The sequence below is a fragment of the Balearica regulorum genome, chromosome 18 (genome assembly GCF_011004875.1).
Source record: "Balearica regulorum gibbericeps isolate bBalReg1 chromosome 18, bBalReg1.pri, whole genome shotgun sequence".
NCBI lineage: Eukaryota > Metazoa > Chordata > Aves > Gruiformes > Gruidae > Balearica > Balearica regulorum.
The window spans coordinates 9,033,514-9,050,673 of record NC_046201.1 but is presented as its reverse complement, the minus strand read 5'-3'; the positions used below and the strand labels follow the sequence as shown (position 1 = coordinate 9,050,673).

The 17,160-nt window shown below is 49.7% G+C and overlaps 2 protein-coding genes and 1 long non-coding RNA gene across 5 annotated transcripts in view; 1 reads left to right on the top strand and 2 right to left on the bottom strand.

Moving 5' to 3' along the window:
- The window catches only part of SEC14L1 (SEC14 like lipid binding 1), a 43,465-nt gene extending 39,954 nt beyond the window's left edge, over positions 1-3,511 (bottom strand). Inside the window, exons 1-2 of one of the 3 annotated variants that reach the window (XM_075770938.1) lie at positions 3,354-3,511; positions 1,589-1,686 (exon numbers count right to left, since the gene is read on the bottom strand). In XM_075770938.1, coding sequence (XP_075627053.1) covers positions 1,589-1,651 — 63 coding nt within the window. In that variant the 5' untranslated portion in view covers positions 1,652-1,686; positions 3,354-3,511. Of the gene's footprint in view, positions 1-1,588; positions 1,687-3,353 lie in introns of those variants that run through there. The other 2 variants (XM_075770940.1, XM_075770939.1) reach the window with 2 other exon arrangements.
- The window catches only part of ST6GALNAC1 (ST6 N-acetylgalactosaminide alpha-2,6-sialyltransferase 1), a 282,118-nt gene that overhangs the window by 1,470 nt on the left and 263,488 nt on the right, over positions 1-17,160 (top strand). The gene's annotated exons all lie outside the window — the stretch shown is intronic.
- LOC142604394 (uncharacterized) lies at positions 5,261-17,082 on the bottom strand. The gene is made up of 4 exons (XR_012838255.1): positions 16,685-17,082; positions 16,475-16,586; positions 13,463-13,506; positions 5,261-5,961 (listed from the first exon to the last, which is right to left on the bottom strand). It is a non-coding gene; the product is annotated as an uncharacterized LOC142604394 (long non-coding RNA).

Sequence of the window (17,160 nt, the reverse complement as noted above, 5' to 3'; positions counted from 1 at the left end):
CATTCTCCTCCTCTTAGTTCACTGGTTTAATTTTTCAGCTATTGTTTTCTCCCAGTTGCATATGTAGCATAGCCTCTTTCTTTCCAAATGAGGAAAAAAAACCTTTCACGTAAGAGAAGACTTGATATTTGTTAAAGATTATTCTTCAAATGTTATGCCCAAGTTACAGAACAGTTTGAGAACTCAAAGTTAATATTAATAGTCAGAAGTGTTGCTAATTACACCCAATAAAGCACTGTGGAAAATCCTGATGTCAGCATTTTAACTCAAAATATCCTTGAAGAAATAACTTCAAAGAATTTTTGCCTTCAATTCAACAGCACGATAAAGACTCCTCAGTTCAGCAAACAGCTAAAGCTTTTGTCCAAGAAACTAATTTCTGTTGACTGACTTAAGAACAAGAACCTCTATACTTCACTGAAGGCCAAAGTTATACACACAATCAAATTTAAATTAGAAATCATCAGAAGCCTAGCTGTCAGAGTGTAGTAGGTCCTAGAAGACCTACAACATATCACAGTCAGACTCTTCACCACTCATGAAAATAACCACGCTCTACCTTGAAGTGTTTGCAAGAGCAAGACCTGCATGTGTAATACTGGAGGCAGCTTTAGGAGTAAGATAAAAAGAAATTGAAGTATTCCCCTCAGAGTGATCTAATACTTTTTTGCCCTGTGACTGCAAAGGATCACTTCTGTAAGGAACTCTGCACTCCAAACCATGTGATCTATCTAAATATTTACACTATGAACACTATTAAAACTCTCCTCTGAAGCCATTAAACATAGTATTTTCAGCAAGTGAAACAAAACAATTGCTATTTAGATTATTTAGTTTTAACTGTTTTTATCAGGTAGAAGCTGCCCTAACTGCTCTCCTCAGCTGCTCTTTGTAACTCATGAGAGCCACACAGCTGTGGTTTTGGCTGAATATATTTAAAAATATCAAATACCTACTTCCTTTCTGTTTTCTAAAGGAAAAAAGGGAGAGAAAGGGGGAGAGAGAAAGAAGGAACCTAATTAGGATTTTCTTTTTTTTTTTTTTTTTTTTTTGAATTACTGTTTGTAACACTGGCACACAAATTAGCAGCCATGGACCCAAGAAGCTTTTTGTTCATCTCTCTGGCCTCCACAGCAATTGTTTTTTTTTCCTCCCCCCAAAGTATTACCCATGCTCAGAACACTTTCTCCTCTTTTGTTCAGACTTATCCTTGCTTTCATGGCTTTCTCTGTGCCCTGTAAACTCAATACCAATGAAGATACAACCACAACAATCTATTAATCAACATACTTAACACTTTCTCCCATGCTAGAATAGATTGCTCCCAGTAATCAACTGGGAAGTATGCTTCAAGCCAATTTTTGCTCTAACTTTAAAATAAATCTATGAACTATATCTAAACTTTGGGAGAAAAAGAACACATTATGTAAAAAAAAATATGCTGGGTAGAAAAGAAACCATCAAAACACATATATCTCAAATTTTGTGTATCGTTTCAGATTTGTGTGTCCCACAGCACCTATCAAACAGAACCCAGTAACTACTCAGCAATACAAGGAAATAAATTACAGCAAAGATTAATACTTACAGCCATAATTAACTCAAAAGGGTGTTTATACACCCGTACGGGGGATTGATACTTCTGCACCATCGCTGCAGTTGATCTGCAGTCAGATCAACTCAAACCTGAAAAAGAAATTTTTAAAACCATCTGTCAAATGTAGGAAGCCATTTTCAACCTGCTCTTACAATTATTCTGTGTGATAGCATGCCAGCAATTCTACAGGAAATTCTTCACAATTCCTTGATGACTTTTTTTTTAGAAGATGCAACAGGGCCCTGAAAAACTACGTGTATTTTAGTCAGAAATGACTTATTTCTTCCAAAGATGAGACAAAATTAGCACATTTTCAGACCAGTTTTAGTAACAAATCTTCAACACACTTTATGACTCTTCATCAGGATGGTGAGACTTCCTGTGCTGCTGCTGAGAACCAAACATTGACACGTACCAGTTCAAGGCAGAAAAGCACTGCCCGGTTCCCCAGCACAGTAAGTGGGCTGCCTCGCTTATAGGTCAGGAGGAATTAGGAGTATTTAAAACAAAAAAACCCCACACACAAAAAGGGAGGTTAAAAATATATCAAGTGTTAAAACCTCTTGTTTTCAGAAAGAAAAAAGTGAATCACTACAGTACACTGATATAAGGCATTCCTTCATCATTTCCAAGTCAAATTAATTAAGACTTTTGAGAGAGAAACTTAAGAGATAACCGGGGAGAAAAACTTAGAGAAACTACAAGCATTCCAATATACGGCCAGAAAAAAAAAATCACTAGCAAAACAGACAGGAGCTATTCCAATGGCTTTTGTGTCTGCTTTCCTCAGCGAAGTGTTCGACCCGAACTCTCTTGAATGCAATTATTTAGTGAAAAAAAATACTAGCACTAACACTTGCAGATGAAACCACGGGCTGCTAGCCAAACTCATTTCAGCGAGAAATGGTTTTATTACAATAAGTTAGCTTTACTGTTAAATTTTTGTTTTTAATGTGTTCTCACGTTATCTACAGTGCTTCTGGAAAGCCTTAACTCCAGCTCCGGAGCCCGGCAGATGGGCAGCGCGGCTTCTCGGATACGAGAAGCAGCCAACAATAAATTCAAGAGTCACAAGAAAGTTCACCCGGCATCCTATTCAAGAGAGGAATTTACCCATGACTACTCCGCATTTTAAAAAAACCACCTGAATCAGCAAAAAAAACCCGTAAACCCTCTATAATCCTCAAACAACAACAACAAAAAAAAAGAGTTACACAACAAAGAAACTCAACGTTTCTTTCCACCGCGGGCCAGGGCAGCGCTGCCTTCACCCCGCCGTGCCCCTTCCAGGCCGGGACGCTCCGGGGAGGGGGACGGGACCCGGCGGACACCTGTGACAGCCTCGCCGCGGGCTGCTCCGCGCCAGGAGAGCCCGACGCTGCCCCTGAGGGGCTCCGGACGGGGCCGCCCGCTCCGGGGAGGGGGGCGACGAGAGCCCAGCGGCCGCGGCGGCGCCGTGACCCGCCCCAGGGCCATTAACCCGCCCCACCGGCACCGCATAGGGAGCGCCGTCCGCTCCTCAGGGCTCACCGCGGGGGCCCCGCCCGCCGCCGCCGCTAACGCTGAGGGGAGCCAGCAGAGAGCGGGCAGAGGGCGGACGGCGGGAAACTTGCCGCGGGGGACGGGAGCGGCGGCGGCGGTGGGGCTGAGGGGAAGAGACGCCGGGGGGAAGGGAAGGGGAGGGGGGAAAGGAACACGAGCGGCGGAGTACGGGTAGGAGAACGCAAGGGACAGGCACCCGCGCAGCGACCCTTACCGCCTCCCGTCACGACGGCCAGCCAGGCTCTGGCCTCATGCCGGCGCGGGGCAGCGCTGCCGCCGGTTCCGCCGGGGGAGGAGGGAGCAGGGGGGGGGTGGGGGCAGGCGCCGCCGCCTGTTGTTACTAGTGACAGGGCGGGGGCGGGGCTTGGCCCCCGGCCAGGGGCTGCGCATGCGCGGTCGCCCCTCGGGGAGGCGGGGGGAGCTGCGGGAGTCCTGTCCCCGCGCCTGCGCACTGTCACCAGCTGGGGGGAGGCGCATGCGCAGTGCGGGAGGCGGGGTGCCGGCGGCAGCGCGATGGCAGAGCTGCTCTGACAGCCGTAGGCACACGGGCAGAGACAGTACCCGGGGCTGGGGCATCCTCTGCGGGCATCTCTCTTTGCCTCAGTCTCCCTGAGCACCGCTTTTGTCCTAAACCCTTCATTGCTCCCCTCAGTGTGACGGTTTGGCATACACGTCCCTCCTGGAGGCGTGGCCGTGGCCCGTTGGCTCCTCAGGGGCTCTGCGTGGGTGCCAAGTACGGCCAGAAGCAGGAGGCGAGGTTAGGTAGCAATGCTGGGTCTGAGGCATCCCAGCTGGACACCAAGCGTGATGGAGGGGTGTGAGGGCCCAGAGTAACGGCCACAGCTGTGGTGGCGTCGCTGGGTGCTTCAGGGGGACGGTGCCAGGCCAGGGAGAGCAACACGGGGCAGAAACTGCCCACAGGCCTAGCTGGGACATGGCTTATCTTTCCTGAACGGGCAAAGAACTGCAGCCCAGGATCACAGATGGTATCTCCTGAGACAAAGTACTGTATTGTTTCATTAGCAGTAAGCAGCCACCCTGTTTAGGCTAATCACCTGAGGGGGTGCAGAACCTGTCGCAGGGACGCAGAGGTGTGCAGGCTGGGGCACCGGCACCCGCCGGGAGCTCTGCCCCACACAGGAACTCTGCACCCGCTGTGGGAGCGCAGGGCCCAGCCCGGGCCTGCCTCCGTCACCGCTGGAGCATCTCTCCGCCTCTCTTCTGCCTCTGTCTTTAGCCAGCAGTCACCCAGCCTGGGGTGCTTTGCAGTTTGGGATGTCTGAAAGAGTTTTTTTCTGTCTTAGACCGGGTCTGGCATGGCTTAACTATGATGTACTAAACGCAAGAAATAGAATTGTTTTGTACAGTACCAGTGTAGCATAAACTGTTTTAAAGTAAGGACTTGAAAATTAAGGGTCCGTGCCTCTGTTCCCTTCAATGACTCTATTAAGGCAATTCTTTTACCCAGAACATGTTTTATTACTGGGCTACTCAGAAAATAAATCTTTCTACTAAGATTTAGGGTTATTATCCTGTTCCTTTTGGTGCAATTCTTCCTCTAAGAAGGCTGAATTTGTGGTTACTATTAATGAGTGATTCAGCTACAGTTCTTTCCCTCACAAACCATGTGTCTTTTAAAGTTAAATCAAGAATAGTCTGTTGTCTAATCTGAAACTCGTAACAAGAAGTTGTTTAATATGTTGAGAAATTGTTTCTCTAAGTCTGGTTTCTGTTGTGGCACTTGGCCAGTTGCCTTCATGTAGCTGAAGTTAACCAGATAATCTAGTAACTCTGTGATTAGATTTAGTTATCTATTTATATTCTCTGCCATTATGCCTCTAACATCCTTCTTCTGCTCTGAAAGCCTGAGATATAATCCTACCAGCATAGCAGGGCGAGGAATTTACGCCCACTCAGATTCCTCTTTGTTCGTAACATTTCTCTCTTTAGATTCTGGGAAATGTCTTAATTCTTCTTGACTGCCACTATTCTACTTAAAGAAATGGCCATATAACCAGAAAAGCTTTATTTGGACTTTTAAAGGTATTCAGAGTTTATTGATAAAGTGAAAGCATTAAAAGTCCGTAATTTAATGTCTAAATCAATTGTGGTAGGTGTCTCACCTGTTTTCTGCAGAAACAATAATCTTAAGAAGATGGATGCAGAAGAAGAAAGTAGTATGTTTTTAAATTTTTCTATTACTGTTTATATTCCTGTTACATCTTCTCCTATGGAAGCTCCAGCAGTGCATCGTTAGAAGGAATATAAATGAATAAATGGGTGGGTGAAATGTTTAAGGAATGCTGTGAGGCATGCAGGAGACTGAAGCCCAGAGGACACAGCCTGAAAGCGCAAACCGTACAATATTTCCAGAAAATTAGGAATGCAGCCTGCTAGATATGAAGGGAAATTGGGCCTTTGGGAGGTTATGCAAGGTCAGTCACTCCCCACCGCCTGAACACTTTTCCTGCATTGCATTCCTTCACGTTAGGAACTTTGGTTACACAACTCAAAGCCCCGTCACTTACCTTGTTTCAGGCAATATTGCCATGGAAATGAATGAGAACTATTGGTAGTCAATCCTTTATTATTAATATTAAACTAACTTAAAGTACAATTGCCTGGGAGCGGCATGGGGCTGATGTATACAAGAAAAGATTCAAAATGCCTCCGGGCCTTGCTGTAATTGAGTGTGAGCCCCTGGAATTTCAGCAGGCAGGGACTTGCTCTGGTTTCTTTTGCTTGTATCCCAGAGAGTGAATAAAAATGAAGCGGTTCTGGCTTCTTCCTGTCCAGCAGGTCTCGTCTTCACAGCTTTTGTACTAAAAAGGGGAGATGATTGTTAGAATGTCTCAAGAGACAACATGCGTTCAGCCAAGGTCTCGTTGCTTAGCCATATGTTTATTAAAAGTATGTGAAAGAGGGATGAGATTTTGAGTTCAGATATACTGAAGTTCTGTAAGAGCCATCCCTAATAAATCAGTCCCATCTGAATCAGTGGAATTTTTTACATACCACTGGCTATGTTGAAATAAACGCCTGCTTCCTACACCTTTAAAACCAAGAAAAAGTTCCCAAATGATAACATTTCCAGCTAAAATAAGCATGATGACTGACAAACAGCTAACGGGAGGGTTGTGCCCTGGGGCTATACGATTCTGGTTTACACACAGTTCTCATTAAACACATTATAGGTACTTAACTAGGTGTCACAATTTTTCCTTTCCCTTCTCAGCCTAGGGAGCCAGTATCTGGTGGTGCTGGATATGAGGTGCTCTGAATTCCTTCTTAAAACCAAAGTGACCGTGATGCCCAAGTTGAGTCCTCCAGACCCGTACCTGAATGTGTTCATCTGTAACAGCTGACACATTTTTTATATGTGGCCCATACTGGGGAAGTAGTACCCAGGAGGAGAAGTCTCTCTGTGTATCTCTGGAGATCTTAAAGCCCTTTGTAATGGCAGGGAACATACTAACAACCTCAATGCGCAGAGATAAATATCGAGTCTCACAGACCACGATATTAAAAGGCATGCCGTAACTCAGTATGAGAGAGCAGACCAGAGCTCTTCGCTCCCAGGGGGATCCCCAGATCCCCACACACTGCTGCCTTTTAGCTCAGCAGTAGTTTTCCGTCATTGACAAGATTGGGAACAGGGTAAAGTAACTCCAGACCAGCCTATGTTCAGTGATGTTAATGTTCGAAACGTAGAAGGCATTGAAGTCTTGTGCTGAGATTTTTATTCAGGATTAAACCGGCCTTAGCGTGCTGTAGTCCAGTGCAGTAGAAGTGAAGGTGTATTAACTTGATACCATTATTTGATTTATCTGAACTTTCCTACGTCTCACGGTGTAAAAAAGCCTTAAATGACCTTGTAGACTGGAGGCCTTTATGTTTTGATGCCACAAATAGTCAGAAACATGTTTTTTTCCTTTCTTCTGAAGTGACTGATAGGAAAATTGAATTGTAGGCTGGGAGCTGGCCAGAGACACCAGCTGCCAGCGCTTGGACTCCGGCAGCTGACATCAGAGCACAGGCACCACTGACATAGCAAAGGTTACGCAGGCGAACGTTAGCAGATAGGACCAAGTCCTGATTCATAAAATGTATGAATTGGGATGAGTACGTGGAAACGATCCCAGCCCTTATTCACATCCTCTCATTGTAAAGTCCGTAACCATACGAGGCTTCCTGCAGCGAATTCGGCGTCACCGCTTGCAAGCAGCGCAGTGCTAAAGCAAAAGCGAGCAGGTGGTGCAGGGGGGGCTGCTGGTACAGAAATAATTAAAGCGTGAGGAGCTAGCGGGGTGTATATTCTGGGTGAAGCATCAAATCCAACACTCGTTCCAATACCATTGGATATATGTAACACCCAAGAGGTTGATAGCATGGCCTTCTTGGGGAGTGTGAGGAGGGGGAAACACCGTTTTGGGTCGCCACAAGACGATTGTAGCCCTCAGACATCAGAAGGAGGCAAATTCCCAAAGGGAACTTCCCCCACGCACCTTTTTTTCTGGTATAAAGGGAAAAACACTTGGATGATAACTTATTTGCTGGGCTATTTTATTGTTGCTGAAGATGTCATGCTCATAATACCAGGAGCTGGGGTTGCAAGCGAGGAAGCGTTTACTGGGCTGTTGGGAACGCCCAGCTTTTCCAATTCCAATTTTCCAAGTGCTTCCAATTTGGAAGCACTCGCTGTGCCCCTGTGCCGCTGCCTGGGAGCCGCCCGGACCTGCTCGCTGCTCACAGCCCATTACCAGTCATCTCTTTAAGTGACTTAAAGGTCTGCCTGGATCTGATCCCTTCATTAATAACGCTTTTCAATCCTCAGAAAAATATCAGGCTCAGCCAAGAGGCATAGCAAATGCAAGGATGAATACATTTCCCATAAAAATAAAAACAAAGGCTGTTTGCTATCCCTCTTTTTAATGAGTCTGACAGTACAAATACTCTCATCTACTTCAAGCGTTGAATCAAGCTGTTGGGTCGCTCAGCAGGTATAGACTTTGTCCCAATTTGCCTGTAATTTGTTGATAATTTTTTTTTTCCCCCGAATACCAGAGTAGCAATAAAAAACAATTACTTATTATTGAAAGTATTTCACAAATCCAGCTCCTCTTAAAGTGCGCACTGACCCCACCGGTGCTGGGTTTGCAAACTCTGCACCCTTTCACTGGAGCTCCCTCAGGACAAGCCTCTGCCAGCATCACGCTGCCTGTACCTCTATAGCTCGTTCCCGTGCCTGAAGGAAAATGAGGTACATCATTACGAGGCACTTGCACACCAAAATAATTACCAGTATAGCTATTGCAGGGTTTATTTCTTAAATCACACAGTCTGTGGATCAGGCCTGTGCTGGCAGCCTTCATCCAAGGTTCTCCTAGAAAACACTTGAGAAACATAAGTCTCATGACGCTGTTTGCAGGCCCTAGAAATGCTGCTTATCTTCTCTGATCAGCAGAATTCTTTTCCATGAATTCCGGTCCTGTTCCAAGGCAATCTCATTATTTGCTATACACGCTCGATCCGTTTGCTAATTTCTTTTTCCTCATCACAGGGGAGGAACCTTCCTGTGCTCCACAGGCGTGTTTGTGTTCGGGAGATTAAAGAAAGCGAGCAAGACGCATTAAAAAAATGTCACCGACTTGCAGCGGCGGCAGCCTGAATGGAGAGCGCAATTTAGAGACAGATGTTCCTTCCGATTGGATTGTTTGTGTGAGTCCAGCGAGTTCAACGCTCCTGAAAAGTGTGAGGCGGAGGGCATTGCTGAGCGGAAGGCTGGCTCCATCCAGGGAGCTGCCACGCTGCAGGCAGCAGCTCTGCTGATTTTGACATGGCTGCAGCATTAATCTGTCTCGACCTCGAGAACCACTGGCTGACTCTCTGTCCTGGAATTAATTTGGCTAATGTACCGCATGATGGAAAGCCACGTTTGCAATCTCTTTGCTAGGCAAGACTGAACGGAGATTGATAGCCTAAGTGAGCTGGTAACAGAGCTCCACTGAAGGGATACCCACCGAGAGTTTGGCTCCATCTCTCTATGGACAAGAGATGATATATTTAACACCTCCTGGCTCTTGTAGCTGTCAGCATGGGACAGGGGGAGCCTGAGCAGAGAAGGAAGAGGTGGAGTTGCCTTTCAAGCCAAGCACTGGCTCTGCAACCCCTGTGCAAGCGGGATGTGTAGGAGTTTTTTCTGAGGGCAGCTTCCAAAGAACAGTCTCAAAATAACTTGGTCTAACGAAGGGGATGATCTCCAGCTCAGGAAGCCTATTTGCAGTTGTGATTTCAAGCTGATAGGTACATACTAACGTGTGACCACTGAGTGTTTCAAATTAGCTAATGACCTTCTGTTCAATTTGCTTTTGGTCATAACCAGCCCAAGTCTGAATTAAACAAGAGCCTGATGATGAAAAGAACTGAGATGCCCCAGTACGACTCCCTGGACAGAGACTGGAAACAAGCCCAATGGTTCCTTGGTGCCCCATCCCCGACACCCTGCGTGCACCTGGGCCTTTGCTGCACAAGAAAGGAGAGGGGTCCTGAGCCCCCAGAGGAAGCAAGAGGTCAGATGGACGGGAGGCGGCAGTGGTGGGAGTTGAGGCAGCTCCAGCCGAGCAGAGCAGGACCCCCAGCCTCCAGAGCAGCAGAGGACAAATCTGCCCAGCAGGTTCACCACGAGATGACATCCTGCTTGGGAAGCAGAGGAAGGGGCAAGACAGACAGGATGGCACGAGCGGGAGATCACTGCTCCACCAGAGCTCCAGCTAAATTAATTTTGTATCTCAATTCGTAGGAAAGGACTTTTTGAGGGGGGCTGAGCACCCCTTTACCACCACTCTTTGAGATGCAAGCTCTGCACTGGGTGAGCAACTGTGCGCCTTCCCTGCCCGTCACTGCCGTGCCCACATCCAGCAACACACAGAGAACTGCAGGTGATTGCAAAAAAACCCATTAGTACATGGAGGTAAGCCACATCAACACAGCACTGCTCAAACTAACCCAGAAGGAGGTTTTAAATGTAGGCAAGCTAACTGCCAAAAATAAACCCCAGCCCAGCCTGGCTGCTGTGCTGTGCCATGGGAACAATATTGTGCATATGATCAGATTCAGCAGGACACAAGCAGCCTAAGGGGCTTTTTACATTTGGCTTGAAAAGGCTAAAAATAGCACCCCAAACCGCATTCCTTTTTTGCATTGCCATCTCCTCCGCCTGTTCCTATTCACTGGCACTTTTTTACATGCAAAGCAGGATTTGGGATCCAAGGCCCGGTAATTAGACTCCAGCCCGGCAGCTGCAAGTGGAACAGCTGGAGGTGTTATTTTTACGGGTTATTAATTGACTCCATGAAAAAAAAACTGAGCCCAGCAAACAGAGCCAGCAAGCTGCAGTCCATAGCCACATGACAAGGTCTTAACGACAGAAAAAGATAAAAGAGAGAGACCAGTATCCTAAAGCCGATTAGTTATAGCAATTTCTCCAAAGCTAAATATAGGAAAAAAATCCTCCCCCATCTTCAGCTCCGGTGGCGGAGATGAGAAAGCACAAGGAAGGAGATAGAGAGAAATTTCATTTTTCACTTAACCCCCTCGTGGGCTGCAGAAACTGCTGCTTTGGTAACAGTCCCGACATTTCAAACCAGATTCCTGCGGCAGCTACATCCTGACCACCCCTTTCCTCCGTACTAACGACTGCAGCTGCATTTGCTCCAGCCACGAAGCCCAGGCTCAGGGGTGCTGAGCAGCATCACCACCGCAGGCAGGGGAGCGAAGCAGGGAAGGTGCTGGTGCCAGCATGGCCAGGCCAGCGTGGTCCCCAGCGCCTCTCAGCCGGGCACCGGCGGGTGAACCTGCAGAGCCTCCGCTTCCCGGCACTGCCTACCTCCTTCAAAGGGGCTGAACGACCCACGCTGCCCAAAACCAAAGCAGGAGAGAGCCAGGAGACCTCCTGCCTCCAATTTTCCTTCCTCCCTGCCTTTCCTGCAGCTGGGGACAGGAGAGGCTTGGGGACAGATGAAGCCACCCGGTGCCCAGGAGAGCAGCCCTGCATCAGTGGCCAGGGTAAGGAAAAGCTCAGGGTGCTGGCGGCAGGAGGGAACAGGACCCGGGCCATTGCCTCAGCAAAACCTACGGCACATCTCCTTAGACCTCAGGCGAATAAATAACAGGCGACTCCAGCAGAGATGCCGAGAGGCCAGGAAACCAGCAGAGCATTTCAGATTTATGGGAAATTAATTTAGCCCTTGTCTGGATGCTGACAACCCTGTCCCCAAGATAGCTCGTATTGCTGGCCCAGGCTGTGGCCTCTTTGTTCAAGCCCTAGGTTTAACTTCCGAAAATAAATCACCATCACACAGCGCAGGTGAAGCAGCACCTCTCCCAGCGGAGAGGACAGCCAGGTTCACCACGCCTGGGCATCATCTGTGCTGGCAGCCAAAGCGGAGGGAGGGGCAATGGAAAGGCTGCTGCTGCTTTGCATCAGCCTTGCCAATATCTCGCCAAAACTCAGCCCAAGAAAGCCCCCCCAGCGGAGTCCTCGGCAGGAGGCAGGGAAGCCCTGTGTTCAACCGCTCCGGCACAGGGATTTCTTCCCACTTTCATCACCCATGCAGCAAGAGGAGCACTGGACCCCTCCCAGATGTCTTTTCCCAATGTTCAGGCATAAGCCAGCCACACAGACAACAGTTAGAAGAGGGGGATATTTCTCTCCGACCTCCACCCTTGACACTAGCCACCCCTCCTGGGAGGTTTAGGGTATCTTCAGTCCCTCCCGTACCCCCAGCTGCACAGGCTCCATCTCTGGAGGTGGCTGAGGAAAACCCACGTTTTCTAATCTCACCCTTTGGAGACCACTCCTCTGAGGTGCAACCAGTTCCCTTAGACATACCTCCAACGTGAGCGTGCACTCCTGAATCCAAGCCCACCCCCGTCTGCCTTCCGTGCCAGCCTGGCAGTGCTGGGATTGTCCTTTTGTAGAAAAGCTCCTCTTGGAAAGCCAGCTCTGCCACGTGCTGGGAACTGGGAAGAGCCGCCAGAGATCCTGCTGGGTGCCAGCACATCATTCTGTAGGACAGGGTTGTTGGTTAGTCCCTTATTTTCTGCTGCTTTGCCTCAGCCACAGTCTGCCTGTTCCACATGCAGCGCCCAGGGTGCACAACCCTCCTCAAGCCACCGCAAAGCCATGGGACTTCCAAAACACGTCAGGTTTTGTGCTCTTATGTGGTCTATCCCTGGGCTGGAGGTCCCCATGAGACCATCAGCTTTGTGCAGAGACAAAGGTAGAAGCAGCAGTGGGACAGGGATGTCATGTCCCCCCAGCCCCAGAACAGGGTGCCCATGGAGGGCAGGGCTGGGTACCCAACTGCAGGGCTCCATGGTCACACTGCCCTTCCCCTCGCCCATTCATTCAGTGCAAGCAGGCCATTGCTCCGTGCCTGACAACGCGGGAGCAGCCGTAGTTTTGCACAGGCCCTATGTCCCCGTGGTGGCTCCGTGGAGCCCCCCTACACTACCTTCAGCCTGGGCAGGTGGGCTACAAACATGCTGCCACAGGAAGGGAATTCAGCATCAGCTGCGCGACCCGACTCGGGCTTGGGGAGATGCTTGTTGCTCGTGCATCCACAGGTCTGGCAGCACCACATCTCCCCAGGCTTTTTTCCCTAGTAAGATGCAGTACATGCCATCTGGGCTACCATCACACCTCTCCACAAGATCCAAAGTCGTGGTTGCACGGGGATAGACATTGCTTTGGGGACAGCAGAAGGGAAGGAAGCTTCTTCGAGGGGTGTCAGAACCGCAGGTGAGCTCGCTGGAGAGCTGCAGGCAGCCCCCAGGGTTGCAAAAATCTGTGGCCTCCACAGCACGGGATGGGGATTTGAGAGCAAAGCACATCAAGCGAGCTGAAGGAGAGCGATATTTTTCTTCCCAGCTGCTATATCCTTGCCCACACAGCCAGTGGGATGACTCTGTGCAGCTAACGATGAGACGTGATTAGTAAACAAATGATGCATTTGCACCAGGAAGAAAAAAAAAAAAAAGAGAGAGGAAGAGAGAAGAAAAGCAAGGAAACAAACCCTATTTTGGGATAGTAGCACGCAGCAGTGAGCGCTTTAAAAATCTGCTGAGGAAGGCACTTGCACAGCACATGGTTTGGGCAGATCAATGAAGCTGCAAAGCGGCCTGCTCCTGGCAGGCACACAAATCCACTTTCTAATGAAATTTACAGCAAGTGGAATTTAGGTCACTACTCGGAAGCATTCAGTTTATTCCAGGCAACTTCTTAAATATTTAAGAAATAGCTGTCAAATTAAGCCTGCTCACCTCTGGCTGGAAGGTCCAACTTAGAGCCATGGCAGATTTCTTAGCTACAGATTAAAGAAAAAATATAATTTTAAGCTTTCTTCGATTGCCCCCTCCTTCCATCATCTCAGCGCAGTTCCCCCCGTCTGTGCAGTCCTGGCATTGGGGGGGAACTAAGGGCCCAAGTGATGCTCAGGCTGTACCCAGCCCACCCTCCCAAACCTGGGCTCTCCCTCCAGCAGGAAACACAGGACTTTATCTGCTGCTAAAGGAAGACCAATCCTACAGCCAGACCTAAAAATGGCTCTCAAGGGAGCAGCTGAAAGCAACCTCTTAGCAGAGGTGAGCCTTCGCTAAAGGCTGAGCGATGCCGAGTGGAAGGATCTGGGCTGGACCGGTGGTGGTTAGCACTATTCCCAGATGTCACGCTCTAAGAGAGCTGCCAGAGAGCCTTAATGGGTGGTGGAGAGGGAGGAAAGGTGGAAACCAGGCAGTTCTCCAGCTGTTTGCCCAGCAGAAGTGGCCACAGCCCCAAATCTCCATGCTCTCAATTCCTGTACAAATCAGAGCTAAAGTTTTCCATTTCCTCTTCCGACAATGCAAAGTTCAATGCTTTGCATAACACGCTGACAGCATTAACCGATTCCTCTCCCAGCTCAAGGTCCAGCCTGCCAGGCAGAGACCTCAGAGCTTTTCCAGCCTAAGCACAAACGAGGAGCAGGGGCAGGGAGAGCAGAATGCGGCCTCAGGGCACGGCCAGGCTCCTGGCCGGTTCTGGAGTACCGACCTGACAGAGGAGCGAGGTGGCCTTGTGGCTATGGGGACTGACGGCTTAGTGCAAGGGGAGAAGCCACCTTCACACGCAGCAAGGCCCGTGCTGGGACGTGCTCTGGAGGTCAAAGCAGTTTTCCCCATCGCTCACCAACCTGCCCTACCTTGGCAGCCGCCTGCCCACCCCCGGCCTCCGTTCGCTGCAGCCAGAACATCTCCCCTTCCCGTGTGGGACCTGCTCCCCCTTCGTGGGGTCCGGCTTTCCGTCTAGCCCAGCCCCAGAGCTGAGGGCTTGGCCTGTCTGCAGTTTAGGTAAAACACAGACACATATACCAACACCTCTGCCTCCTTCCTCAATTATTTTTTTTTGACTAATTTGGTGCTTGCACACATAAATATCCATTTCATGCTCAGCCGATGAAGGATTTTTCTTGGCTGGGTTATGACCCTGGCTGCTGCTCTGCAGCTGGCTTTGCACCAGGATCTGGCACTGGAGGACACGGCCCGTCTCTGTCCTACCTTCCTCTGTCTCTCCTGGGACTGGCGTGCCCAGGCTGGGACCGGCACACCGGGATGCTGCACGCAGCACAGCACCATCCGCCATGGCCCCAGCAGTCCTTTCCCCCCGCTCTGCCCTGCCAGACAGTACCGGGGCACAGCAAAGGCTGCACATGGAGAGGGACGAGGAGAGACCAGTGGTGCAGAGAAAATACCATCCCTGCACAGCTCAAGCCTCGCTTTCCTCTCCCCCCAGCCTCCTCCAGACGGCTCAGCTGCAGCCCCGGCTCCGCTCAGCCCTCGTGCTGCAAGCGCCTCTGCGTTTGCCCTGGAGTTAATTCCCCCCGACGCCCGTTCAGCCGGTCGCAGTGTTGGCACTACCACCCTTGGATGGAGAATCTCACAGGAGGGCTCGGGGTGCTGGCGGTCCCGCTGGCCTCCCTGCCCCAGAGCTGGGACCCGTCCCTTGCATCTCCCTGCGGAGATGAGAGGGGTCGGACATTATTCCACCCCGCGGGCAGGGGAAAGGCGCTTTCATCCATCCGCTACTCCTGGGCGCCCGCAGGGTTTCACGCTCCGCACCCCTCTCTGCTGCAGCTGGCTGCAGGAAGCAGCAGGTCCTTTTTCCCCTCCATCCCAAGGGGCTGCCCTCGCTCAGGGAACAGGACACATTTTAAATCCAGAACATCGTGCATGGATCAGTTAAAAATTAAACAACCCGGATGAAAGCACAAAACAGGTTCCACCAAAATCAAGGGAGCCCAGCAGAGTGGGGTGCCTCGCTGCAGGTTTTACTTTCACACATTTTTTATGATCCCTTGGCCAGATCCAGGTTTTCTATTCCACAGGAAATTCCAACACTGAAAAACCCAAATCAGGCCAAATTCAGAGGGTTTGGGGTTTTCCTTTTGCATATATTTTAAAGAAAAAGGAAGAAGCTGTAATTTTAGAGCACTGGATTTGGGATGAAGGGCTGTGAGAAGAAACACAGCATCAGGACGTCCCAAGCTTGCTGTACCCAGGCAGCATCCCTCAGCCTGGGGACACACGGGAGGTGGCCGGACCGGGGCTCTGTGACCTGGATTCATTATTTAAGAGCAGCCCCCTCATCATGTCAAAAAAACAACCCCCTTAAACCTTGTCTGGAAGAGAGAATAATTACTCAGCCTAGAAGACTAACTTGATGTGGAAAATCAGAGGCGGTGGCTGGCTCTGGCTTGTCCTCCATGCCTCATGCTGGCTGGCGAGGAGAGAACTGTTCACCCCCTAACTCCAGCTGGGCCTCCAGTTCTGAAGACATTTCCAAGTGCAGCGTTTGGAAAGCACAGAGGACCTGCAGCGTCCGCTCCAGCCACACAAAAGCCATCAGCCTCGCGCCCAGCTTTGCCGAGAGGAGCCTGACAGCCCATGCCACCTTCCCTAAGACTGATTTTCCTCTTTTTCCCTTTAGCAGATCCTGATTAGCTCCCACCAGTCCGAAAAGACAACGAATGTGGCTGCTCTGGCCCAGCAGGTTATACAGACTTTATCAAGCACAAACCTCCTTATCAGGCCACGCTGGAGAGCTGCGGGTGGCACTATCTGTTATCACCCTTGTCTGCAAGCACAGCAGAGAGGGCACTGACTGCTTTGACTGCATCTGCAACCAGAGCTCTCCAATTGAGAGAGGTTTGGGTTTTTTTTTTTTCCTTTTCGCTTATGGAAAAAAAGAGTTACTGTAGAGAATTTGCATCCTGGTCTAAGAGTCCTGACCTGGAGTTTTACTTCTTTCAATAGAAGTTTGACATCCAAATGGGTTGAAAAACCAAGTAATTCCCTGTGGATGACCCTCACGGACAGCAATGGTATCGCAGCCCTCACGGGCTGGGACACTTTCCTGCCAGGAAAAAGGAATCAGCTGCATGTCAGAAAGGGCAATATTTCCTGAAACTCAAGTGCCCTGACTCTGCCATCGTGTGTTCAGTGCGCACATACCCATTTTTGCGATGAAGATCTGGCTGCTGTCACTGCAGAGCTGCCCACTGTCCTGGGCAGTGCTACTGGGCAGCTTCAGTGGGCACCAGACGCTGGCAGAGCTCGGGGCTGATCTTCAGCAGCGAGATCTCCAGGGCCTTGAGTCCAGCAGGATTTTCTCTCGCAGTAAGAAGAACTACTGAGAAGTCATTAGAAAACCCAGTTCTGTGGTTAGAAGCACGAGAGATGATTGCAAGAGCGTCTGTGCTCAGTGCCCTGGGTTTATGTTGCAGGAGAGCTGAGGATGGATCTCAATCTCCCCCACAAAACCACAATTGGTAGAACTTTTCCCAAAAAGCCACGGGACGCACAGAGCATGACCTCACCAGTCAGAAATGGAGGAACGGAGGAAGCTGTGCACAGGCAGCAGGCTAGGACAAGCAGAGCCAGCGAGCCTGTAGCTCCCCAACCCGCAGAGCTGACAGAAGGGCTTGACG